The sequence below is a fragment of the Dermacentor albipictus genome, chromosome 1 (genome assembly GCF_038994185.2).
Source record: "Dermacentor albipictus isolate Rhodes 1998 colony chromosome 1, USDA_Dalb.pri_finalv2, whole genome shotgun sequence".
NCBI lineage: Eukaryota > Metazoa > Arthropoda > Arachnida > Ixodida > Ixodidae > Dermacentor > Dermacentor albipictus.
In genome coordinates, this window is record NC_091821.1 from 354062959 (window position 1) to 354090782 (window position 27824).

Consider the following 27824-nt stretch of genomic DNA (forward strand, 5'->3'; position numbering starts at 1 on the left):
TCTCAGACGTCTAATCTGGCTTCGAAGCACTACCTCTTGAATCACCATAATCTTCTCTTCCGATTTCTTTTTTTTTTTTTTTGCTGTTCGATATTGTTCCACAACGGCTTCCTCATAACTGCCACTGTGATGTTACATTTAGCACCCCTTTCTTAGCCGTTGTCCACAACGCTATAGCGTAATAATTACTAGTTAATTTCCTAGTTCCTTCTCTCCACTGTGAGTCAGAAAATTTCGCTACCGTGTGTCAACTTATCCACAATTCTTTTCTTTTTTTTTCTGAATATTGCAGCGCCATCTCCTGAGTAGCGTGAGAAATGCGCCGCCGAGCCAGCCGCCCTTATTGCCTCCAGATGGCTGTAGGCGCAGAGACCTCCTGCGCGCATTTTTTATCCTGTTTCATTGATTACGCATGGCGGCCATGCGAAGCTGCAACCGGCTGCAACATCAGCTCCCCCCCGGCCTATTTAGCAGCCGGCAGGCAGTCGGTGTAGACCCATTTCTTCTTTGCGGCTTTGGGACGCGAGTGGTAACCGCTCCGAGAGGCTGAACAGAAGCACAACCTTCTTGGACTGCCAGTGTCGTCTGCGAAACGTCGTCCACTGCGCGTCGTCTGCTCTCGTTCGCCGCTCGCCTTGAGTGTAGCCGACGCTAATAGTTCGTTTGTGTGATCCGAGGAAGAAAGAAAGAACAGACGCGTGCGGCATAAGAAAACATGGGCGTCACAGTCGATCCGGCATTTCAAGGAGTCGGGATGCAGCCCGGCCTGACAATTTGGAGGATCGAGGTAAGCACTTGTATACTCCGCTATTCGTATTAGGGCGATGTCTTGAGACAATATTTCGCTACTTGAAATTAAGAACGCAGAAGATTTACTAGTTCAGATTCGATCTTTACGCTGCATGGGGAAATTCAATATTACTTACGCAGTTAAATGGATAAGGGACATGATTTAATTTGTGTTGTGTAGCGATTCCGCGTCCATTACCTCTATAAGGAAGACATATTCTAGTTACAAAAGACGTATTCTATTTTGTCAAATGAAGTGCAAAAGGAAGACGGTAGTGTTGCGGTGTCTCATCAAATGAAAATAATGCTTACTTAGTAAATCTTATCTGCGATGATTATGTATGCAGTGGTTTTGCATCAAGCTCGCTTGTGGCTGTCATTCGTAATTTAGCAGTTCTCCACTTGTTGCATCTTATGAACGTAAATCTATAGTTTTGAGCTTTTGTATGCATTTTTGAATTATTCAGAAAAATGTAATTTACCTCATTTTATTGACTGTACAAGCAAAATCTGCGGCTAGGACGAGTTGAAAGCGTTGTGGCTGAGAGCTGTGTGCGACTCACAAGGCGGAAAAACGCCGCGTCCTTGCTTTTATTTCGCGTTCTTTTACGACCGGGTCGCTCTGAACAGGGCACAGGTTTTGCGACAGTCCAGCCTTAAAAGTGCTCGTATTCAAAATCAAATGCACCCGTTGAAGCTTTTACGTGCTGTAAATCACACGCTGCCAGCTCGCTAAGGGCGTTCGTTTGGTTCAGAAAGGGGCTTTCGCGACACATGAGCCCTGCGATGCATCTGCATGTGATGTCAACTTCTTTACACAATGTCGCTTCACAACAAAACATTTCGCATACTACGACGTCCGTCGGAGGATAAAAGTTCTGCGCTCAGTTGATTGAGTGCATAGTTTAGAAAGCCTTTACACAGCCGTTTCGCAGCAGGCAAACTGAAGTGAGAGTAGGAACTTGCGGTATGTGCGTAAAGGTGACAAATCTTCTATACCTTGGGTATCCGAGCAACGGCGATCGGGAAATAAGTATATAACGCTTTAAAAAAAATGCATTGGAATACTATAAGGCACTGCCATTTCACCTCTCTTCACACTCGCTGAGTGGTATTTACGTTGACATATGTCTGGCGGGCAAAACAGAGTCTTAGTCCTTTCACCACTACTATGTCACCCCTGCTGCTATCAGGGCTGCGTACGTCACATTTCCCAAGCAGCCTCACGGGCAGCAAAAAAATTACGTAGTTTTGGTTAATTCTCAAATATACGGAAAAATAATAATAATGTCGTTATGAAAATTAATGCGCGACTGCTGGTAGCGTTTTTTAACGTTCTATTCGCGGTTTCATTTATATGTATTTAGCTAATTTCGACATAACCGTTAATAGGGCTATCTGCTTAACAATTCTGTTTCGTTCACTAATTATACATTTTACTTTTTTTTTCCCTTTTCTTCGCGAAGCTCGCTCTCCGGTTTCCACGTAGGCACCGATATTTGAGAAAAGCGCACGCGAATATATAACATGAACGAAAAGCCAAGGTACGCTCCAAAGTAACAAAAAAAAATTTGGCTGAAGCGTGCCGATAAAAAATAAAAAACTAATTGAAAATGCTTAACATTCATTACTTCTCCCAGTAATGTATTCAATGAATGTTATTGGTTGAGTCACAGCTATTGTTCTCCGAAGCACACATACGAAAAACAAAACTCCGCTCCTTTAAGGCAAAACGGCTGTTTCTCTGAAAATGAGCTGGGTAATTATTCCTTCCTGTAATAATGACACACAGAAAGAAACATAAATAATGAACAAAGGAAACAGGAATGGCTCCACGCAGCTGTAACTATGTGAAGAAACTATAACTGTAACTATATAACTAAACAGAGTGATATCAGAGAGAAAAAAAAGAAGAAATAAATGCGCTGTTGTTGCAGTTTTGTCAACGCGGTTAAAGAACGAATGCAAACGGAAGGTCAATAAACAAAAAAAAATGCGAATTAGCCCTATAATGTGGCTTGGTAGTTACAAGCACGTTATCGTAACTGCGAACACAATCATTGCAGAACGTCCTCTGCAACATTTAGGGAACCTCTGAGCGACGATAATATAGTTCGGGGCCAGCAGCGAGACATGCCAATCAGCTTGGGAGCGTGACGCTTCGTTGTATTCATTTCTTTCCGTGGTCTTTGCGGTGGAGACACTGACGATCTGGTCTACTTTGCCTACGTAAGAAATGCGTTTACCCCGACCTCCAAGCGGAGTGCCCTTTCACAGCGCCCTTTGCACGTTTCCGCGGAAAGAGGTGAGATAGGAGAACGGTCTTGCGAGAGAATTCACCGTATGCTATCGTAAACGTCGGTGAGCGTTTGTATTTCTTTTCTTTTTTTCAGCGGTACGGGCACTGCTGGCTTTGTGAGCTCACTTAAGGCAAATCGACGCCGATAGCGATTCCTCGAAAAATGCTTCGCAATCTGAAGCGGAAGACTATGTAAACGGCAACCATCTTATCCAATCGTACATTGTGCATCACATCTTACGTACGTCAATGCTTTACCGTCATCCGCCCGGTTTATGTCAACGTTTCAGATGGGAACAAGAAGGAGATTCATGTGTGAAGCTGATGCAGGCACCTACAATACCTGCAGTCTATAAGACCTCTCTAGCTCTGACTGATCCCCCAGTTAAATCTATTTAGTCTGCAAGGCTTAGTTACTATAAGTAACCGGTACTAGCCTATTAATTAACTTTACTCTCCGCGGCGCGATAGTTGTCTTCGTGTAGAATATGTTCGCACCTTCGAGTAGCGGGCACCATCTTTTCGATGCTGCCTTTCGAAGTATTATACGTGCATAGGGGTGTGCGAATATTAGAAACGTTCGAATAGCGGATCGAATAGGGTCCCATTCGATTCGGTGTTTGGATCGAATAGTGACTGTTCATAAATGCGTATATTTTTCGAATACATTTAGAATATTTTCACTACGTCAACTGCACACAAATAATCATAAGATTGGAGCAAAAGTACGGTAAATTTTCAACCCCGCGGGCATAGTATATATACCTAAAACATGAGAACCTGCGTATTGGAGCAGGCTACATAACTTTGGTAGCCATAATTTAGAGGCTGTACGGCAATAATTCCCACTCTCTGAAGAGCCCTGTTTATGTGAAGAAACTACGTGTTCAGTGGCATGGTGTTGGGCTGCTCAGCACGAGGTCGCGGGATCGAATCCTGGCCACAGCGGCGGGCGAAATGCGAAAACATCCGTGTACATAGATATAGGTGCACGTTAAAGAATCCCACGTGGTCAAAATTTCTGGAGCCCTCCACTAGCACGTGCCTCATAATCAGAAATTGGTTTTGGTGCGTTAAACCCCATAATTTTTATTTAAACTACGTGTTTTCTCTTAATGTTCCATTCGTGCTTTTAATAAACAACGCTTCGTAATGTACTATGTAATGACAGAAACTTGCTAACTTCAAGAATACTGGGATGTTAACATCGCTCTATAATAAGTGTGATAACGGCTATTTATTATTCGAAAACTATTCATAAAGTATTCGATATTCGAGTCGATTCACTTCTTGCACTATTCGATTCGTATATTCTATTAGACCTGTCTCAAAAGTCAATATTCGCACAACCCTATATATGAATGTATTCGCAGACGGCCCTCAGTGGAGGGGTTAAAGGTTATAATGCTCCCCTGAATGTTTTCGATACCCAAGGCGTTTCGTTTGATATGTCTAGCTTCGGGGATACGCATGGGATTTCAGTAGGTATATTTTTAAATATTTATTGCCTAAACAACTGTAGCCAGCGTGACTACTTGTCCGTACTGTTATTAATCCATGCGCAGAAAGTTTCATACGTAGCAATGACCCTCCAGAATGGTCACCGTAGGGACTCCTCGTGGCTATCTTTGAAGAAGTCTTCTGGAAGTAGCTGATACTCGGTGTCCACATTCAAGGTAGTTGCCGCTTAGGAGAAAAGACTGTCTAAAGGTGTATTTCTAGTCCAATCCGTCTACTACGTTGCCTCATGTGCGACATACGTATTTTTTCCCTCCTTTTACCACGGCCATGCATGCCTAGCTGCTACCTCGTTTAATGGTGACTGCTAAGCGGGCACAGTTTCCGTCCCACTTCGTGCACCTTCAATTAGCACTGCCGCGTCCTCTAGCACTCGACTCTTGCTGAAGTAACGAGCGCCAAACACGCATTCGACTTCGTTCAGCCCGCGGTGCACGACACTCGAGCACGTCCGTTCCACGCTGATACTGGCTGTAGAAACTGCAGCTTGTACCGCGAGAGCTAAGGTTTGGCCTGCACACGTACAGTCCGCCACGAAAGCTTACGGGACATGAGTTGCACGAAAAATGTGAACTACTCTGTTAAATGGACACTATAAATGGAAAAAACGTTATTCGAGCTATTGTACCAGTAAATTATCTTGTCATAATGCAAAAATAAAAAGCCAGTCTCACCGTTAGAAGGCGCTTGTTAGGCTAAGAAAAAAAAAAAGAAAGGTGCAATCACGATATTAGGGCGGCGCGGCCACGTCGAATTGCCCACGCCAGCTCGTTTTGACGTCTGGTAATTTCGACAGCGTCCGCTTGAGCCTAGACTATAGGCTGCATTCTAAAACAGCCGAAGGCTGAACTAAATTATCAAGCTTCAAGAACGTTTACAGAGCCACGATGGCCCTATAATACGAAAAGATTATTTGAAATTTATGCCGTCCAGTCGGGACGTAGCATAGCTGGAACTTCGCCGCTAGATTTAATATTTAGATTTAGTTTTTCAATTTTGCGCCGAAATATTTAAACTGAAATTTTGACATTTACCCTCCTCCTTCACTAGATCACCTATTATCGCAAAGTAGGCCGAATAGAAGGTTTTAAAGAATACATTACCTTTGTAAACCTATAGGGTTTCTTTTCAATGTCCCTTTAATGTAATGCATGACGCTTCTAATTTAATGGTTCACAGTTCAATTCGCAATAATTACTGCGGACTGAAACTTTGAATTCGAAGCTGTTCACCCAGGATTTGGGAGTTTTGATCCTTTTTTCCTTTCTTACTTTCTTTCTTTCTTTTAATTGTGATAGCATCTATACGGACGCTGGAGGTTTACTTGCGCCGTCGTCTTCGGCGTAGTCGTGCTGTACCGCTATCGAGGTCTGTGCAACGCCGCTGGTATGCTGATCATCACGGCAGCGTATACGACGCCTTCAGCGCGGCGCTAAAGCTTTGCTATACGCCTTCGGGTGCATGGTATTGACGAATTTCTGTTTTCCCAAATCCCGCGTGCAGTAAAGGCTTGCGGCCGCATATATATGCGTTCTCCGCATGACATTGCTGGCGTATATACGTAATCTAGAAGTGTGAGGTCCAAAAGAAATTGCGCGAAACGTGTGTTGGGGGGCTAAATTCAAATCCACAAGAATATGAACGAGAAAGGAAACGGTTCGTCCATTTCTTTTAACTCCCCATTTCAGTGTACCTCTCTTTTCAGTTCACCGTTTCGCACGACTCTATTATGGCCCTAAGTCGATTTACACCCTCAGGACGTGACACATATGTCGCGTGAAAGCGTCAACCGGGGCAATGTCGCACAGATGAATTGTGAAACGCAAGAAGCTCGCGTGTGCGTTTTTCTCCGTGTCGCGTGCGAGCGCTTTCCTCCGTTTTGACAAATATATACCGGGCAGCGGTAGCAGTTGCTTTTGTCCAAAATGTCCCGTCTTGCCGTTTTGTGTACCGTGTTCTTTTTTCTCACTTATAATGGCGCAAAATGTTGCCATATGGTAGGAACAGAGAGAGAGAAACATTCTTGAATGAATGTACTAGAGGCGTATGCCTAGCCATGCAGGAGATCGCCGACTGTGAAGACATGAGTTCGCCCGCGTGGTTGGGCTGAGTATAGGAGACCGTCGCGTCTCTTACAGATCTTTCTTCACTTTTGTTTTGTTTTCGGCCTAACAGCTATATCAGCATCCAAACTCTATGTTATCAGAAATTAAAAATAACAAACGAGTAAAACAATACAACAATGAAGGCGCCTGCACGAATCAAAACTGCCACCTATGTCGTTACAGGTTGTCTGTCCTATAGTTAGGTGTGCATTTTCTTTCGGTTCACGCATTCGCACAAAATTTATTGTAAGCTTTGCAATTCGTAATTCAATTGCGGTAGTGTCAGTGAGAACACTGTGGTGCAGCATTCTGGCTCTACCACAGTGTTAATGTAACTATGTGGGCTTAATTCTGCAGTGCCGCAAAAAGAACTGCAGTACTGATGAACACACAAACAAACGAACGAACGAAAGAACGCACGCACGCACGCACGCACGCACGCACGCACGTACGGACGGACGGACGGACGGACGGACGGACGGGCAACAGGACGGACAGACATCGCAGACATAATCCACTAACGTCAACTTAAACCGTTGTTTCTTACTTCTGCTTTTTTTCCAGTGAAAAACAACCTTGAACAGGTTTACGCACAGGGAAACGCTGTCGCAATGCCCGTTCATGGTCCAGGTATTTACATATTCGAATTGTCTCCGCGTGGCTTACCTCCTCGCACTGGGGCCGCAAGAACCGGATATCTCGTCAACTTACCTTTATTGCCCTATTCAGTCGAGCTTTCCGTTACCATCTTATCACAAAGTAATTCTAGCAGTTTTTCCGAGCTCTATACTATCAGGCGCAGCGCGATGTGTGCCGCCCCTGTTTTCTTTTTTTTTTCTTTCTTTTTGCTTACCTCCTCCAATTTATCACCTCTCAATTTTGTTGGCGTTTTATTTTCGTCTTCTTTTTCCTTGAGGGGAAGGTACTTCAATTGAATTCGCCATGTACAGAGAGAGAAAAAGAAAACAAAGGAAAGGGATAGCTCCGTTGGCTACCTGTACTGGGGAAGGGGGGAAGGGATGCGAAAGATGAGAGAAAAAAAAGGAACAATAGAAAAAAAACAAGCAATACAGAACTGTCTCTGTAGGTGCCGTCACACAGTCTGGAAAGGTGCCACGTAGTCATACACAGCGTCAGTGTCCCACTAACACATTCGACGGCAGACAGCGCACATAGTCGCAACCTGTCGCACATTCCGGTATCACTTAAATAACGCAGCAGCGCCTTTATAGCAGCTCGCGCTGACGTTCGTCTTGGCCAGTTTCCAAGCATTTTACTTTACATGAGAAAGCGCTTGTCCAGTTGGCCTAGCGTTGCTGAGAGCACTGCTCTTCGCGGATTAACTGAAACGAGAGCACTGGCAAATACCATGCGCGATCGTTTCACTGCACTCGCAGAAGTCGCATATAGTGGGCTATTGGCAATTCCGTTCGTAATTATTATTATTTGTTTTGAACACACCTCACAGTTAACAGGAAAAGGGAAAGCGAGGAGCAGGCTGGCAACTGCCATCGGAAGGGGCACAACGCCTGCCTACTTTTCTGAAGGGAGGTGACAGCAACACAGAAATGGAAGATAGGAAGGAGAGGAGGAAAAAGGAAAGAGGAAGAAGGAAAGAGGAAAGGAAGAGCAATTCATAAGGGAGTGTACGCTATCCTTGCACTATCCTTGAAAGTCGGCCGGTGGTCTGCCGTTACCGGCCAAATGAACTTCCCTCTCTCCCGAATTGGTGCTTCGGCTTTGCAACTAATTTTATGAATGCCCTGATTCGTGACGTCTGTTCCATTAGTTATTGTAGTTCTTTTATCCCAATAAAGAGACACTTAAGGCACTGTTAGCTGCAGAGTATCGAACTTTCAGGGTGTCTTGCCGCTGAACGATAGCAACATTGTACGTTCCAGAAACAAAAATCATATGATAGTTTGAACTGGGGCACTAAGCGCGAAAAACTGCGGCAGAGGTATCAGGTTTACGGCAGCATGCATAGCAGTACAACCTGTACAAAATAAAAAAAGCACAGGCTTCCCGGTGACTGAAATATTGCATATAGATGCATTGTTTGATTGAGTCCCTTTCTGAAGCGGTAGTTAAATTGATTTCGATTGTTTTAATTTCGATTATGATACAACACACACTACACCTAGCAAAATTTGGTCGGATGCCACATAAGAGCTCTTTCAGGTGCACCTAAGTACACTCTGTAAAGCTGGCGCAATCCTGCTGTCTCTGCAACATGTCATATCGCAAGAAAGACGGATTGGGAAGTATATGTCTAATGGGGGAAGATTTCGCAAGCAACAAGTGGGATGAGACGAGCATATGGCGTTATATTTCTCACTCTGTAGTATGCAATAATTTACAGCCACCTAGCGAGCCAAATATAGGCTAAGGGCCCTCGATGCAGTCACCGAACAGGCAAATCAAATGTACGGCACAAAAGAAAAGGTTGTCCACCACTCCACGTCAATCAGTGTTGGGCAAAAATACTTGTAAATCTAATGGTGGACTTCACTAGTCGATTAGGACAGTAGGTCGTTCCTGCTTAGTTGCGGAGGACACATGCTAGTGTGGCCGACCCGGTGTGAAATGGCACGTCCTGTTGACAAATTCAGAGCAGGGGCCCTATTTTCTAACGATCCACTCCATTTCCAGGTTTTTTTTTTTTTAATCGCGCCTCCTCGTGGTAACGGGACCACCGCGCGGCGTCGTTCGGGCAAGCGAGGCAGCGTGAAACGGAATGGAATGAATGGTTAGGTCTTCTTAATGATCGCCAAGCCTTCTTAATGATCGCCAAGCCTTCTTAACCAAGCCTTCTTAATGATCGTGACGTCGCACCGAGCGTTCATCGCTCGTGGAGGCACAGAAAATACACATTGATCAGTGACATCCGCCACGAAATAAAGTCCAACCGAGGAGCTGTAGGAAAGAGCGCGAGTACATAGTAGATTGATCGCCGCAATGAAGTCAATGGCGCCGCGATATTGACACGCGCCGTGTCGCTCACGTGTCGCGAAAGGGCGCGACGGTCCCTTTGAGCGGCAGCGGGCCAGCTCCTGCCGAGCGACGTGGCGTGCGTGCGCCGCCGTCCGCCAAGACGTTGTCCAGGCAAGGCGCGATCCAATCGCTTTTATGCGACCCGAAATGGGCCGCGAGTGCAACCCGAGGCCCGCGCCTGCGAACAATTTGCTGCTCGGAGCCGCCATTTGCGTTTCTCTCTCTCTCTCTCTCGTGGCCGCATATACTAGTGCGCAGCTGCGGCATTTTTAACATCTTCTTTTCGCGCGCAGGACGCGCCGTGCCGTCAGTGTTTCGCGGAACCGCAGCGCGCTTGCGCTGTGTCGATGTGTGATGCTGTAGATGGGAAATAGGGCCACGAGGGAGGAGAGACTGGAGAATGTGAACGGAAGAGACGAGGAGGAGTACAAGGAAGGGACAAGGCGAATAGAAGAGGAAAAGGTCGAGAACACGAGAAAGAAGGGGAGAATAAAATACCCCCTCCCCCCCTTTCTCTGCCTGCTCCTTCTTGAAGAGAGTCGTGGGTGACGGCTGTTGGTTGCAGTCGTTATGCTCGCTCGCGCATTGCTCGGAAGACGAGCAAGCACCTGTTCGGGCTTTAAAGAAAGGAACTGGCGGAGAAGCGCGTACTTTACGACGCCCTGCACTCTGGAAGAACGGTTGACCCCTCCCCCCCTCGCCCCCCTTCCCCCCTCAGAGCACTTGAAGGCTCGAGCCTCGCCTTCGGAGCAAGCGCACGTGCGTTCATCATCATCATTGTCATCATCATCCTTATCCTATTTTTATGTCCACTGCCGGTCGAAGGCCTTTCCGTGCGATCTCCAATTATCCCTGTCCGACGCCAACTGATTCCAACTTGCGCCTGCAAATTTCTTAATTTCATCATCCCACGTAGTCTGATGCCGTCTTCGACTGCGCTTCCCTTCTCTTGGCACCCATTCTGTAACTCTAACGGTCCACCAGTTATCCATCCTACGCATTACATGGCCATCCCAGCTTAATCTTTTTCTCTTAATGTTAGTTAGAATATCGGCTATCCACGTTTGCTCTCTGATGCTCACCGCTCTCTTCCTGTATATTAAAGTTATGTCTAGCATTTTCGTTCCATCGTTCCTTGCGCAGTCCTTAACTTGTTCTCGAGCTTCTTTGTCAACATCCAAGTTTCTGCCCCATATGTTAACACCGGTAGAATGCAGTGATTTTACACCTTTATTTTCAATGACAGTGACAAGCTCCCAGTCAGAATCTGGCAATGCCTGCCGTACGCACTCCAACCCATTTTTATTCTTCTGTAAGTTTTCTTCTCATGCTTAGAGTCCCCTGTGAGTAATTGAGCTATAGAAAACGTACTCCTATACAGGCTCTAGAGGCTGACTGGTGATCCTAAACTCTTGTTCACTTGCCAGGCTATTGAACATTATCTTCTGGGTGTTAATCTTCAACCTCACTCTTACACTTTATTTGTAAAGGTCCTCAATCATTTGTTGTAATTCGTTCCCAGTGTTGCTGAACAGGACAATGGCACCTGCAAACCGAAGGTTGCTGAGATATTCACCGTTGATACTCACCCCTAAGTATTCCCAGTTTAATAGCTTGAATACTTATTCCTAGTATGCAGTGAATAGCATTGGAGAGATCTCCTTGCCTGATCCCTTTCTTGATAGGTAACTTTCTTCTTTTCTTGGGGAGAACCAAGGTAAAGCTGTAGAATCCTTGTAGATATTTCCCAAAATATTCACGTAAGCCTCCTGTATTCCTTGATTACGTAATGCCTCTATGATTGCTCGTATCTATACTGAATCAAATGCCTTTTCACAATCTATGGAAGCCATACAGAGAGGCTCATTGTACTCTGCCAGTTTCTCGATTACCTGATTAATGACATGGATGTGATCTACTGTAGAATATCCCTTCCTAAAGCCAGACTGTTTTCTTGGTTGACTGAAGTTAGATGTTGCTTTTATTTTGTTGGAAGCTGTCTTGGTGATTATTTTATACAATACTGAAAGCAAGCTAATGGGCCTATAATTTTTCAATTCTTTAACGTTTCCCTCCTTGTAGATTAGCATAATTTTGGCGTTCTTCCAGTTCTCTGGTACACTTGAAGTCGATAGGCATTGCGTATAAAAGGCCGGAGCTTTTAAAGCAAGATATCTCCTCCCTTACTGTCCGTTGCCTACAAACTATTTACTAAGGTAATCGCAAATAGAATCAGGAACACGTTAGACTTCTGTCAAGCAAAGGACCAGGCAGGATTCCGTAAAGGCTACTCAACAATAGATCATATTCACACTATCAATCAGGTGATAGAGAAATGTGCGGAATACAACCAACCCTTATATATAGCCTTCATTGATTACGAGAAAGCATTTGATTCTGTCGAAACCTCAGCAGTCATGGAGGCATTACGGAATCAGGGTGTAGACGAGCCATATGTAAAAATACTGAAAAATATCTATAGCGGCTCCACAGCCACCGTAGTCCTCCATAAAGAAAGCAACAAAATCTCAATAAAGAAAGGCGTCAGGCAGGGAGATACGATCTCTCCAATGCTATTCACAGCGTGTTTACAGGAGGTATTCAGAGACCTGGATTGGGAAGAAATGGGGATAAAAGTTAATGGAGAATACCTTAGTAACTTGCGATTCGCTGATGATATTGCCTTGCTTAGTAACTCAGGGGACCAACTGCAATGCATGCTCACTGACCTGGAGAGGCAAAGCAGAAGAGTGGGTCTAAAAATTAATCTGCAGAAAACTAAAGTAATGTTTAACAGTCTCGGAAGAGAACAGCAGTTTACAATAGGCAGCGAGGCACTGGAAGTCGTAAGGGAATACATCTACTTAGGGCAGGTAGTGACTGCGGATCCGGATCATGAGACAGAAATAATCAGAAGAATAAGAATGGGCTGGGGTGCGTTTGGCAGGCATTCTCAGATCATGAACAGCAGGTTGCCATTATCCCTCAAAAGAAAAGTGTATAATAGCTGTGTCTTACCAGTACTCACCTACGGGGCAGAAACCTGGAGGCTTACGAAAAGGGTTCTACTCAAATTGAGGACGACGCAACGAGCTATGGAAAGAAGAATGATAGGTGTAACGTTAAGGGATAAGAAAAGGGCAGATTGGGTGAGGGAACAAACGCGAGTTAATGTCATCTTAGTTGAAATCAAGAAAAAGAAATGGGCATGGGCAGGACATGTAATGAGGAGGGAAGATAACCGATGGTCATTAAGGGTTACGGACTGGATTCCAAGGGAAGGGAAGCGCAGCAGGGGACGGCAGAAAGTTAGGTGGGCGGATGAGATTAAGAAATTTGCAGGGACGGCATGGCCACAATTAGTACATGACCGGGGTTGTTGGAGAAATATGGGAGAGGCCTTTGCCCTGCAGTGGGCGTAACCAGGCTGATGATGATGATGATGATGATCTCCTCCCTCTTTCATTAAATCGACTATTATCCCACCTTCTCCTACTGCTTTTCCCCTGGTGATGTATTGAAAGGCCCTTCTAACCTCATGTCGAGTTATAGAAGGAGCTTCTGTAACTTGTTCATTACTACTTCGAATGAAGGTAGCGTGGCTGCTCTGGGTACTGTACAGGTCATATCGAATTTTTCCACTGCTTTTACTACATTTTAGTAATTGCTGATGATATTACCCTGCTTATCTTTCAGTGCATACATAATTCCAAGTTTTTTTCTCACTGATTTCATGTTGTGTCTATTTTTTGCTGCTTCCTGAGTCTTTCTCACGTTAAGATTTCGAATATCCCTTCCTTCTCCTTGCTGATCAGTTCTGACAGTCCCGTGAATCCTATCTGACCTTTTGTGTTGGACACTTTCATGCTCGTTTCTTTATTAGGTCCTTTGTTACTTGGGAAAGCTTATATGTATACCTACTAGTTGCCTTAGTGCCTTACCTTCCACTTCAAATGCTGCTTCTGAAATCAACATAGTTATGGTTACATTCATTACCTCTACGTCATCTTCATCTCTATGTTCTAAAGCTGCTTATCTGTTTGCAAGCAGCAGCCTGAATTGCGCTCATTTTACCCTCACTGCATCTGTTGGCCTGTTTCTTCTTCACTAATTTTACTCTTTTTCTCTTCATATCGAGAGAAATCCTAGCCCTCACTTTCCTGTGATCACTGCACTTTACCCGATCTAACACTTCTACATACTGCACTATGCTGGGATCGACTGAGAGTACGAAATTTATTGCATTTCTAGTTTCTACATTAGGGCTTTTTCAGGTCCACTTCCTGTTGCTACGCTTCCTGAAGAAGGTATTCATTGTTCGGAACTTATTCGATCCTTTCCGCGAATTCTTCCAACATCTCTCCTCTGGTGTTCCTAGAATCGATGCCGTAGTTGTGAATTGTTTGTTCACCAGCCTACTTTTTTCCCACTTTTTCCCAAAGCCGTATAGTGAAGCGTAGATCACGTTTTGCTGTCGGATTTTCTAACGGCTGGACGGTTCAATAAGCGGTGTCCCTTATTTACAAGAAATACTATACGTAAATTTGGCACTCCTGGAAGCTGTGACATACATTCCGAGTACTCGAGTGGTCTGAGAATGATGAGCGATGACAGTGAAGCAATCGGGAACTGATTCAAGACGGGATTAGTTGGCCCTTCATAAAACAAATCAGGGGTTTTACAATGCGTAACTCAAAAGTTGAGTGCGCAGCTTGTATCTACAATTTCGTCTGCGTCTATGACCAGCTGTGGATGTGCACATCATATGTCGGCAGGCGAGCGAATGGGTCAGTGTGGGGCGTCTTGTTTGACAGAGAATGAAAATAAAGATCACTAACTTAATAAGTACTGCCGAGGAGACGCCTGTATGTTCCATATGTTCCTGTATGTTTTTAGAGCATCTAAAGAGCTACGTGCAGAATGCTAGACGCCTTGCGCGGCCACTCTAAATGAATGAATGAATGAATGAATGAATGAATGAATGAATGAATGAATGAATGAATGAATGAATGAATGAATTCTCTGCCCTCATGTCGCGCTTGCGATGAATTGTACAGTGTTTGACAAATAATGAGTTTGCGGTAACATATCTCGTCGGCGTGGTGTGCATGTTTCCTGTTCCAAACTCGTGACAGGTGTTGGGATACCAGTTGGTGAGGGTTCTGGATTCCTGCAGGTGTAGTATTCCTATCGCTCTTTTTCGCGTACACGTATTTCGAAAGAGAGTCGCGCGCGCTTTTCGACATCGTGTGCAGTTCGACTCAGCCCTCTTATCCAAGAACCAAAGAATAAAATTAGATACGTATAGAGCATGCTAGAAGGACTGCACGTATCCTGTCTTGCGTTTCGTTCCGCGTCGACGGTTTGCTCCTGTAAACGTCCGCTGCAGCGGATAACAAAGGCACCCGCGTGCGCCTTTCCATTGTATGCGAGCACATCGCTCACCTTTCAACGAGCAGAAACCAATGTTGCGCTAAGTTGCACGCTACCCAGCGAAACGTTTCATGAAAGAAGGGGCAACAGCGACGTCTACATACGCGGTACTTTCAATCCTCGCATTTCAATCCTGGCAAAGGCGAGGGCAGTGCCACAGCGGTCAAGCGTGACTGCGCGACACCACGAATAGCTCGATCGCATCCGCTCCTCTATTCGAGAAAGAACAAGCCCCGGTGGATGGAACATTACGCGCCGTGACACGCCGTTTTCTGTGCGACTGCGCATAGCACTATGTGCGACGTAACCGTTCATTATTTATCCACAGGCCCACGCGACTCGAAACTGTTGACAGTCGCAGGACGTATCGCTCGCGGTCGCTGTCGACTCCTTTAACTCGTTCGACGCCTGAGTAGAGCTATGCTCGCATATAAGCAGCGACGAGAAGCACGCTTCAATTGACTCATGATGCACGCCACCGCCAACCGAGACGGAATTATGCAGTTTTCGCAACTGTCGATGATAGAAAGGAGAGCTAGCTCGATCGACGCACCAAGAAGGTGTATGCACGACGGTTTGTTGCACTCGACCACCACCCTATCCTCGCTCCATCGCTCGTTTGCTCACTCGCTGACCCATTCATAGCCTCAGAACAATAAAGAGACGCACGAAAGACGCTGAGCTCTTTCGTCGAGTTCAGCTGAGGAGGTGAACAGGATTTCATCATCGAAGAGTTGACGTGCACGCATGGCGAGGCACTGGCGGCACTGGCGAGGCGTCGCCATGTCGGTAACAGCGCCCGAACCATATCACTTCTTTTTCCTTTTTTTTCTTTCTTCAGTGTTGTGCGCTTGTCAAATAAAGGCAGCGTGACACTGCATAGCCCCGGTAGCCGCAGGATGCATCGTTCTACTTTCAGACAAACTTTCAGCTTAGGCGCTAAATGTTGCCCAGGGCCGCACAAATTAATTTTTTTCATAATGTGTACGCACGAGAGACGTAATTGTCCTCATCGTGAAAGTACGAAGAAATTATTTCAATGAAGATTTTTTTCGTTTCAAACATGCGGTCTCGAATAAAGGCCTAGAACGAATTTTAGGAAGTTAATTATGAAGCACACTTATGCTAATTATCTACCTAACGAGCGCACTCAGATGCACTCAGGCGCATTCAATAACATCCGGTACTGCTGTTCATGTGTTCCCATTGTGCCACGTGCTTTAATTATGTGCATTTTCGGAAGCATACTACATGTACATGCCGGTGCGTTGCAGCGCGAAATGATATCTATTTTAAGTCATAGCTTGCGTAGCAGTAAGAAATTATTCTGTCGATTTACATGTAGGAGTTAAATAGTAGGATTTAACCGCGAGGATGCGAAGGGTGTGTATTGTGTGTGTTTGCGTGTTTTTACGCGCGTTTTATTTTTATTTGTCCCTCTGTCATACCGAAGCCACATGCAGTGCCGTTTTTCTATCTGTAAATGGAATCAATCAATCAATCAATCAATCAATCAATCAATCAATCAATCAATCAATCAATCAATCAATCAATCAATCAATCAATCAATCAATCAATCAATCAATCAATCAATCAATCAATCAATCAATCAGTTTATGTGTTAGACATTAAATAACACCTGTACGCAAGCGAAATGATTACAGATGGTGGCAAGAGAGAGAGAGAGCAAGAAAAGAGCGAAAGAAAAGGCGGGGGCTTAAGTTAACCACCGAAGGACTATTTATACCACGGGCGGGGTAAGGGGTATTAATGAAAAGATAAAGGCGGAGGGAAAGGACATAATTACGTATACGCTGATGTGCTACGTCAGTCTTTCACATAACCTAGTCATCTTTTAAAAAATGGAGCTGGGTTTTGAGGGGTTGATCCGCAGTCGATCGAGGACAGTAGCCTAGAGGTCTATCTCTATTCCGAAAGCGGACGGTGACAGAGGCGATCGCCCGTTTCCGTTCGTGCAATCTGGGGCAGCCACATATGAGACGCTCGATTGTTTATCACAGTAGCATACTTTGAAAGCTGGGCTTTCTGTCATGCCATTGTGTTGGAAGCAAATGCCAGTGACAAAATTATGAAATTATCAAATTATCAAATTATCAGTGACAGAGGCGATGACCCGTTTCCGTTCGTGCAATCTGGGGCAGCCGCATATGAGATGCTCGATTATTTATCACAGTAGCATACTTTGAAAGCTGGGCTTTCTGTCATGCCATTGTGTTGGAGGCAAACGCCTCTAATTCGGTATGTAATAAAGTTTTTCTACTACTACCACTACACTTCGTAGTCCTTCAGTTTTCCAGCTTTAGGGGATCTTGGGGATGTTGTAATGCGTGCACATTATAAAATATGACAGAAGCTATTGTATTTCAAGACATGAAGCAAATATGGTATCAACGCAAATGTGCAGTATTTATGAAGAAAGAATCGCCGTTGCACTCGTGACAATTAGTTGATATAGGAAGTACACATATGGGGATGTCTTACGCGGTAGGCTATTGTTAGTAGAGTGGCCTGCAGCTCCAAATGTTCATTAAGTGGGCAATTTCGCAACGCTGTCAGATTTTGATGCCATTGAGGTTAAGACTCCTTGTTCGTTTCTGCTTATGAAGAGCTCAATATTTACCTTTTGCCACTATATGTTTGCTGCTACTTAACAGTTTTTTTTTCCTGCAGATTCTTTAGTGCTGCGCACGAAATAGAGCACTTTATCATGGAAGTCTTACTGCCTGGGCGCATTCTAAAACAACGGTGATAGAGTGGCGACGCAATACCTTTGCAAAGAAGTTGAGACGTTGTTGGCGCTGAGTAGTTCAATTTTTAGGCGTTGATTTAAGTTTACAGGAGCGTGGAGATTGGGATCCCTGATTTGTGTGCACCACAGAACCTGTTTACAAAGGAATACAGCCGCGATCATTTATTGTTGCTGGAAGTGAGTGAGTGAGTGAGTGAGTGAGTGAGTGAGTGAGTGAGTGAGTGAGTGAGTGAGTGAGTGAGTGAGTGAGTGAGTGAGTGAGTGAGTGAGTGAGTGAGTGAGTGAGTGAGTGAGTGAGTGAGTGAGTGAGTGAGTGAGTGAGTGAGTGAGCGAGCGAGCGAGCGAGTGAGTAAGTGAGTGAGTTTGAGAACATGCGCACGTGTGAGTGTTGCCGGAACTCTCACGATTCGCGGTGCATATATGTTAGCTAAAATCGAAACAATGAATATGTATGTTCCCGTAGCCCCACGGGGGGGTCTAATGTCCTCCGCCGGTCATCCTCCGCTGGTGCGCATCCAGCCCTCCATTCTGGTCATCGCGACTGCTGGGATTTACTTCCTTTGAAAACGTTATGGTCGTTCGTGACGAACCACACAAACATGTCATCTCAGAAAGACCGAGTTTCATGTGCTTTGCTTAATTGTTTCCATAGCTATCCTCGTGATTTTTTCGGGAAGCATGAACTGCAGTTACATAACATGTCGCAACCACGTCGTTTACACCACATCAAAAGGCTTCATGCTGAGTCCTCTCACAAACACTGCGCCCAGAGTAGCGACCCACAATTGAGCACTTACTTATACAACACGGGCTCAACAATAGAGTGTTATGAAATAGACAACCGAGAACTGTTGAAAAGAATGGACCCATACCACGAGGGAGGTAGCAGGCGGAACAATGTCCACATCCTCGCTTATCGATGGCTGCAGCCATTGTACTAAGCAGAATAGTGGGCGTGTGAAGCGATTCGCGCGTGGCGCCACAAACCGAAAGGATGCTGCCACTCGACGGAAATAGGATACCCCCTTCACTAAAAGGTCATCGCGCACACCAGCCCCCCATCCTGTTCCGCTGGCACAAGGAACTCGCGCAGACGTATTACACCGGACGCCCATTTTCCTTCCTTTTTCCGTTTCTTTCTTTTTCTCCTTCCCTTCCTTTTCCACTCGTCCATCACGAGATCGGGTGGGTGGGGTTCGTCCCCCCGGAGCGTCCACGGGCCAGCGCAAGCACGACTTCTCTCATCGCCATGTTTGTTTCCATAGGCGAGCGTAAACACAAGCGCGCGAAGATACGACGGCGCCGGTGGCTTCGCTATAAATCGTTTTAGCCTTTCTCCAAGAAAGACGTCGATCCAACCCGCCGCGAGTTATTCTGACGAGCTGAGCAGGCATTGGCTGGAGGTTTATTTCACACGTTGCGCGCTGTACATCGCGCAAGTGGTTTTACTGTGTATTTCCGCTGACGTGGCGTCGAACAACCGATTCCTAAAGCTCATCGCTGAACATGAAAGCGCTATACCTCACTTGATTACCTTACAGTGATTTGAACTGTAATTCAACAACGGTTTCAAAGTTCCGTGGTGGTAGCGCCAGCAGTGGGTAGGAATTTCAGTCTAAGTCCAGGCACTGAATTTTACTTTCTTGCAGCATTTCCACACTAAATTTAAACCCCAGCCTACATTCTCTAAATACTTTGAGAATGTCCACACATAGCCGGCTGTAATCTAGGCTTTAAAAAATTACCAAGAAATCGTCGACATACCGAAACACATGCTTTACCATTGCGTAAAGGCTCACCGCCAACTGCCTATCAACACGGCTCAGGAGAAATCTCGCTTAGAACAAGGGTAACTCTAGATCCTGTACATACACACCGCTTTACGTACATGCTACTATCATGTTGGACAACAGTGGATTTAAGGTGAAAACATAACAGCTTGAGGAAAGATTCGACTGATATGACGCAACTTTCGTAGAATGCGTATTCGTCATTGTAGTCACAGATGTAGATTTCTACGTTTTTCATGAGGTCATTAAAATAAGAGTTCCACATCCACGCTGACAGGCCTTCCATATCCGCATCCATGCATTGTACAAGGGAAAAGTACAGTAGACAACTGACAAGAACTTCATAGGCTTCCCGGAGTAATTGTCGAAAGTTAAACAGAGAGCCCTGTCCATGCTATAGACAGCTTCAAGTTATACATAATAGTAGCAGCGGTTAAGAAGGCTTACAGAAATTTCTTACATATATTCTTTGAAGCAAAAACACATAAGCCCGAGATACATTTCAGGGATATGGTTACTGAAAAGGGCACTTGGCAGCACTACGTCGCAGGCTATCTGCAGAGGCAGCTGACCACTTTGAACAAAGATGACCCATACTGGATAGCAGATTCCTTTATTTTCAACCAATTTCTAAGTGAAAACAACCCAGGAAACTGTTAAGCCGTCAGCGTGGATGTGGGAGACTTGTTTTGCTTACTACAACACAATGAATTCATGAAAAGCGTAAAAATATGCATCTGTGACAACAATAACGAATACGCATTCTACGAAATTTGCGGCATATCAGTCGAATGTTTTCTCGAGCTGTTACTTTTCACCTTAAACCAATTGTTGTCCAACACGACAGTAGTAAGCACTGCACACAGAAAAGTGGTGGGTGTATACAGGATCTGTAGTTGCACCCGTACTAAGCGAGATTTTTCTGAGCCGTGTTGATAGGCAGCTGGCGGCGGGCCTTGAAGGAATGGTAAAGCACGTGTTTTGGTATATCGACAATTTACTGGCAACTTTTCGCTGCCTAGACTATAGCCGGCAATGTGTGGACATTCTCAAAGTATTAGAGAATGTGGGCCGGGGCTTAAGTTTACTGTGGATATGCTAGTAAAGTTCAGTTCCTGGACTTACAACTGGAATTCCTACCCACACATGTTTTCTAGCGCTACCACCGCAGAACTTTGAAACCGTTGTTGAATTACAGTTCAAATAACTCTAAGATAATCAAGCAAGGTATAGCGCTTTCCCGTATTAGGTCAGCTTTAGGAAGAACGTGCGTACACGGAATGCGTGTTACTTTTAACGAGCAGGTAGAAAGGCTAACACAGGCAGGCTACCCTGTTCACATTGCCTCCAGGGCTTGTAAAAAAAATGTTCAGATCAACTAAATCCGAGCAACAAGCGACACAATATAATGAAAACGGTCGCGGACAGAAATGCATGATTCTTCCGTACGCACACAAGCTTTCGCATGGCTTAAAGAATGTTGCCAAGCGCTATGGAGTAGACGCTGTCTTCTGTTCAGCCAATAAATTGTCGGCAATGAGTGTTTAAGTAAATCGGAAACTGAACATTTCAACAAAGTTTCTCCAAAATGTCTGCGCCGTTAATCACAAGCCTAAGTACGTTGACTGTGAAATTGGCATAGTTTATGAGGTACCGCTTTCCTGCGGAAAAACGTATATAGTCCAAAGTGGACGGTGTGTCAACGTAAGACTCGGTGAGCACAAACGTTCGCTGGCTGATACCAAGATGTCTCACCTAGCAGGTCGTTGCCGAGATTGTGGTTGTAAACTACATTTCAGCGACACCATGGTCTTATCGAGACGCAAAGGCCAGTCGGCGCGTGAAATAATCGAAGCATTTCACATTAGAACAAAAGGGGATAGATGTGTCAGTCGAGCATCAATTCGGCTATGGGATAAGCAATTTGAATATTTGTCGAGCACGCGTGGCAGTGTCAGATAGGAGCTGATAATATGCTTCAAATTGGAGTATGCGCCAAGAAGACAAGAACGCTTCGAGTGGTTCGGCACGTGTTTAAAGATTACGGATCGCTTAATTCCTAATGTTTTTTTTTCTTCAAGATAAATGTCAGTTGCGGGTCAGCGCCTGTCCCGTGTGTTTCTGCTTCGTCCTTCGTCGATTTGTGAGCGCTGCACAAAAATACATCATCAACTTCGAGTGTAAAGCTCCTTGCACCATATTGTGCGCCCTCTGTGATAGTTACGCTGCGGCAAGATTGAGACCCAACAGAAGGAAGATAATATAAAGTATTTCGATAAAAACAAAACAAAAAAAGACATAAAACCAGAGCTCTGCTTACGTTCGTGGCAAAAAAGATGAAGCACGAAAATCACGACAAAGACTGCCTTCGGTTGCCTTGAAGAATGTATTTAGAAGTGAAGAATAATGGCGTTAACGTACAAATCTAGTAATACAGCTATGGAAGAGCTGGTTACAAACAGTTGCAAGCAGCGGCTATTAATAAGCGCCGATGTTGCAAAGACATAAATACTCCACTTAAATAAGTAAAAAAAAATTCAAGCTAGCAGATTCTAAGTACGAATGTCGAGAACGATACAGGATAGAGTACATCAAGTTCAGTTTGCAATAACGCTCTTCTAAGCAAAGCAAAGGCGTGATACGCATGGCGCCTGACCCTTCGTGATAGGGTAGTGCTTAGTTTGTCTAGTATTACCTCATGCCGCAGTTGGGGTCAATGTTTCGTCGCGCGTTTCCTGTCGGTTTGTGTAATACGCTGAGCGAGCTCATTCCGGATGACGAAAAGACCGACATTACTGTGATAGTGTCACGTGTTTGTCGTCGAGTAGTCCGAAAAGCGAAGCTTCGCTGCAGTACTTGAACCTTTTACCTTTAACAAAATGAATAAATAACAAAAATACAGAGAAGAACTTGTAAACTCTGTTTGAATGGAAATACACCGGTTCCTGTGGCATTGCTGGGCCACGAAATATTCGCTTCTAATGAACGTAATGCAACGCAAATGTTCCCGCGTACACCTCAGGTTCGATTGCGTCGTCTCATTGCTTTTAAAGAAAGAAGTGCATAGACGCGAGAAGAGGCGTCATCCTGTGCCTCAAGGAATACAAGCTACTGTTGGGAGGTGTTACTGATGTTCGCATAAAGGCGCTGCCTTTTTATCAGATTTCCTTCTGTTACCATTTCAATATTCCTCGATCCTCTATTTGTCAAAGCAGATTAAATTTGCAGCGGGTTTTAAACGATTCCTTTTCGCTTTCTTCACCGGTGAATGCTGCTTTATGACGTTTTACTGGAATGGTACAAAGATATCCACCTGCTTCATGGGAGTGAATATAGATAAATACGGCCAAATTGGAAGCCACGGACGGCGTAGAACGTGCGTGCGATGCGCACGGGCGAAAGTATACGACCTGAAAGGAATGCAGCTCAAAACCGAAACACGTGCATCCGCATCCGTTGTTTTGAAGGGACTGACGCGCAAAGCCTTGACGACGATCGCGCGGGCCCACCTGTTGCGCGCTACTAACCCGCCGTGGTTGCTCAGTGGCTATGGTGTTGGGCTGCTGAGCACGAGGTCGCGGGATCGAATCCCGGCGGCCGCATTTCGATGGGGGCGAAATGCAAAACATCCGTGTACTTAGATTTAGGTGCACGTTAAAGAACCCCAGGTGGTCGAAATTTCCGGAGTTTCCTCATAATCAGAAAGTGGCTTTGGCACGTAAAACCCCATAATTTAATTTTTTTTAACCTGTTGGGCGCTACAAGACCGAACGCTCGTCTGACGAGGAACGCTCTTGTTCTTGCATTGTTTGTCATCCGTACGTTTATCTGCCTATGCTCTGGAGTGTGTGCGGCTCATTCTCTTCTATATATTTTTTTTCTTATTGGTTTTGCAGAAGCTGGAAGTGAAGCCTGTCGACCCCAAGCTGTACGGAAGTTTCTACTCGGGAGACTCGTACATTGTCCTCCACGTGAGTGCCTAAGCATTTGTCTCGGTCGATGCACGTGGAAGTTGGTCCCAGGGCATTGTACTTATTCGGTGTTACGCAGTGCTCAACGGCACCTTCATTCACCATTGACAGTATATTAGTGCATCAAGTGACAATTCACGCCGCCAAATGACTGTTGTGCTGTATGGTTTCCTCCATCGTCTAACGCCTTCCATTTCTTTCTTCTTTTTTCTTCTCCTATAAAAATATTTAACCAAGTCAGTTTCGAATTATGACTGGGTGTTTCTCAGGGCCTCCAAAATCATGCATTTTTTTGGAAGCACGAAGCAAACTATGAAGGAAGGGATATTTGAACGCGGAACATAAATATTTAGGTCACGTCAGGCTAGAAGTCGTAAATAAAGAAAAGGAAAAAATAACTAGTACGGATGTTCACCACTTATGCGTTGATTTTATAAAAAGAAACCCTGAAATATTTGGCCGCAAATAGATTCGTTGGTTAATATTGAGTAGAATGTCTTCTGACGCCCGAATGAACACTAATAATATCAGCGATACCGAATGACACATCGAACTTTTCATCAAATCTGGTAGTGCTTAAAGTGCCATTGTTTTGCATTACTCTCCGCACTAAAGTTATTCATGAATTTTTTTTGTTAGTAGTATAGGTTACATTTGCATGCAGCGCTATGTTAATCTTGTCGTCACCAGTAGAAGCGTGCAAAAGCAAGTTGCGTCTGCATATGGACCCATCGCGACTGAACGAGATAAATATACAGATTTTAATGGCCGCATGGCCGCATGGCCACATCTCCTACGTTACCTTTTACGCATTTCCACTTTGTGTTAACTAAACTGAATGAAAAAAAAAATCAGAGGGCGTCAGACAAGTACGCCGCCAAACATTTTACTGGTTCGCAATGGCGCTTCTCTGCAGTGCGATTTTGACCTACTAAGGACGACTCGGGTCACGTACTACCGTTCAAACGAAGTTAAAGCGCAAATTGTTCGTGCTGGCACTTTGCTGTTTCGCCTGATTTCATCACAGGTGCTGCGTCGACGTCGTTCCTGCCACAAATCACGTGGTCTTCACATATAGCTCTATACGTGCTCTGTAAACGCTTATTTAAATATTAGACGCTCTGTCAATATAATGGCCGATTGATAAGCCAGGAAAACTACCGAATTATCTGTGTGCCTCGTGTACCGAACCCACATTGTGCCTTCAAATTTCCTAATCTCATCAGTCTATGTGACCCTGCAGAAAGAAAACAGAGCGGCTCGACATTTGTTAATCACAACCATGTAACAGGCCATGAAGACAACGAAATAATTAGGGGTAATTAGCTATGGTCGAAATTGAAATATAGGAAATAATGAAAAAGAAAGAGAAATGAAAGTAGACGAACAGATGACTTGTCGCCAGTGGGGACCAAACCCACAACCTTCGCATTACGCGGGTCACACGCTCCACCACGTTTTCAATAATTGGAAACCGTTCGGTTATTGTAATCCTGCGCCGCTCTGGTAATCTATAGAAACTCCGCATCGATTGTCTTTAAAAATGCCCTAACGCTCCATTTCCGTTAACCTTCACCGACGCGCTTCTGTGCTCGCCTAAAAAACGCTTGGGATCCCTTCCCCAAGTGTACACGCCTGACTCGCCCGTGCTGCTGCTGGGTATAACCGTCGAACTGCGACCTTCAAAAGCCAGAGAAACATCGGAGCGCGTGTACGTAGGCCGGCAACCATTATGGGCAACACGCATGCGCGCCGGAGCACACTTTTGTCTGCGCCCGCGCCGGCAGCTGACACAATTCTCTAAAGCTGGCGAGGTGTGGTTCCGCCCGCGGGTGTAGCGGGCCGCCTCGCGAGTCAGTCGCAGCCTCTCGCGGGCGGGTGCGTCAGCCACGACGCGACCAGAATTCGTTAAGACGTCGTCGTTCGGGACGCCGGTCGAGTCGACGCTATCTCGTTATCCACACTCAATTGCATTCGGTGAGTCGGCGCTATTATGCTGCCGCGGGAGTATATACACACAGGCGACGCTGGCGCCACTAGGCGGTGCGTCCCTTCATGAAGCGGGGCCTCGACGGCGATTTTCTTAACGTGCGATTTGGGGACGTACGTTTACGTAGACCTTTGTCAAATGTGCCCGCAGTTAGAGAGCTCTGCGCCCCGAAGGTTAGTATTGGCGTGATACAATGTAGAACCCGTACCAGCATGACAAAAAAAAAAAGGAAGAACTCGATTGAAAGCTTACGACCTCGGAATGAGGTACCAGCATGACAAAAAAAAAGGGAAAAAAAAAGGAAGAACTCGATTGAAAGCTTACGACCACGGAATGAGCGCTGCAACAGAAAACAGGTGTAACGCTAAGAAGTAGAAAGACGGCGGTGTGCATTTCAGGGCAAACTTGGATAGATGACGTTATGGCTAAGCTCAAGAGGAATAAATTGAGTCGGGCAAGTTGCACGAGTCCAGGAACGTGAAAGTTGGTACAAGAGAGATTCTGTGTTTCGCGTTGTGTAACAACGTTATCAAACATGTATTAGCAGTGTATTATGTGCAGAAAGTGACCATTTGCACAGTTAGAGCAACAGTTGGTCCCAAGGAAAAGGAACTGCAATAAATGGAGGCAGATGAATTGGTCGATTGATGAGGCTATAGGCAATTGGCAGACTAGGATGAGTTCGGCTAACTTAGGAGAGCGCTAACTGGAGATGATTGGGAGACGTTCTTGCAGCGCATCAGATTTAAAACAAGTCGCTACTGATGATACAAGATGCTTCGCTTTTAAGCAGAGTTTTAGTACGCGCCGACGAGAGAAAAATAGCAGTTACTTTTGGGGTAAGTTTATTTTACCCTTCTTCCTTAGACAAAGTGCTGTGCGGCAACATTTACTGCCATTCTTCCGAAGCTTCTCACCCGTCGGCAATTTACTCGCGTGTAAAATGCTCCGTTCGAGCTGCCTTCGGTACCTTCCATGGACTCATGGTCACCGCGTTTGTCAACCTCCTCGCTAAAGGTGCGGTTGTGGCGCCATCTCCGAGACGCCGTCAGACGGTAGATCTCAAGGCCAGAGCGGCCGGTTTTTCACGGAAACCTTGCACATGGCATGCGGGGCCTGGCTTCACCTGCCTCGACAACTCTCGTGTCTGAAAACAAAGAAACAGTCGTGGCGGCTTGGTTTTCCGTTCTGCCGGCTTTTATTTCCATTTCCTTCTCTTTCTGTTTTTTGTTTCAGCGCCGCCTTTTTTTTTCTTTCTTTTTCTGTACACGTGTGTGCGTTGTTCGACTATTTCTGGCATTTAGTCGTCAACAATAGCCAGCCCGACGCCCCTTACTTTCGCCTCGACTGTCTCTTCACTATCATTTCTCGTCATTGTTGTCGGAAGGCAGAACAGTTTCGCAGTTTGTAGTTACGGCACTTTGGTGGCAGGAGGCACGAAACAATACCGTGCTGACGGCAGCTGTCGATACCGAGGTTGGGTAATTCGGCTTGGCAAGAGGAAAGCAGTGCTGAGTCCTTTGTGTCTTTTGGCATATCGCAATAGTCTTGGCCCGAAAGACGAATACGTTTCGTATGTCCTGAGCAAACATAAAAGATAAACATAGAGAAGGCACGATATGAGCAATGCAGCCAGGGGAAAGGCCCGAGCATCGAGCGGATGTCGACTCATGAGCCATGTATGTTTCATATAGGAGGTGTGAATGTACGGAAGTGTACGTGGCGATGTTTGTGGCCATCGCAAAATGCGAACTTCTTTTCTCCTTCTCACCCTTCACTCTCCTTCCTCTCCACCAGTAGATGGTAGCCAACAGGGTTCAGCCTGGTTAACCTCCCATACTCGCACCCCCCCCGCCCCCCCCCCACTTTTTCTCTCTTGTGGCCTTGTGACGCAGTGTACTGGTATAGGGAAAAAAAATAAACATGCGTCCGCATGAAGCCATGTGAAAGTAACAGAATGGAGGGTTGGGCTAGTTGGTACATTATTGAAAGGAGGAACTTCGACAAAAAAAAAATAAATAAATCGCGAGCCATTGTACTCGGTGAAGGTGGATGACCAGCGAAGCTGTTTAGCACACGACACAGAGGTGACGCAATTTTGAACAAAGGTACGAACTCATTCACCGTAATTTTTATATACATTCGCGTAGACGACGGGACCGCCA

General features: G+C 45.3%; 1 protein-coding gene across 3 annotated transcripts in view; it reads left to right on the forward strand.

The window, feature by feature from the left end:
• The first annotated feature begins 450 nt into the window (after window positions 1-450).
• The window catches only part of Gel (Gelsolin), a 112489-nt gene continuing 85115 nt past the window's right edge, over window positions 451-27824 (forward strand). For all 3 annotated transcript variants that reach the window (XM_065452172.2, XM_065452173.2, XM_065452174.2), the window contains exons 1-2: window positions 451-787; window positions 23595-23669. In XM_065452172.2, the coding sequence (XP_065308244.2) occupies window positions 716-787; window positions 23595-23669 (147 nt within the window). In that variant the 5' untranslated portion in view covers window positions 451-715. The remainder of the gene's footprint in view (window positions 788-23594; window positions 23670-27824) is intronic.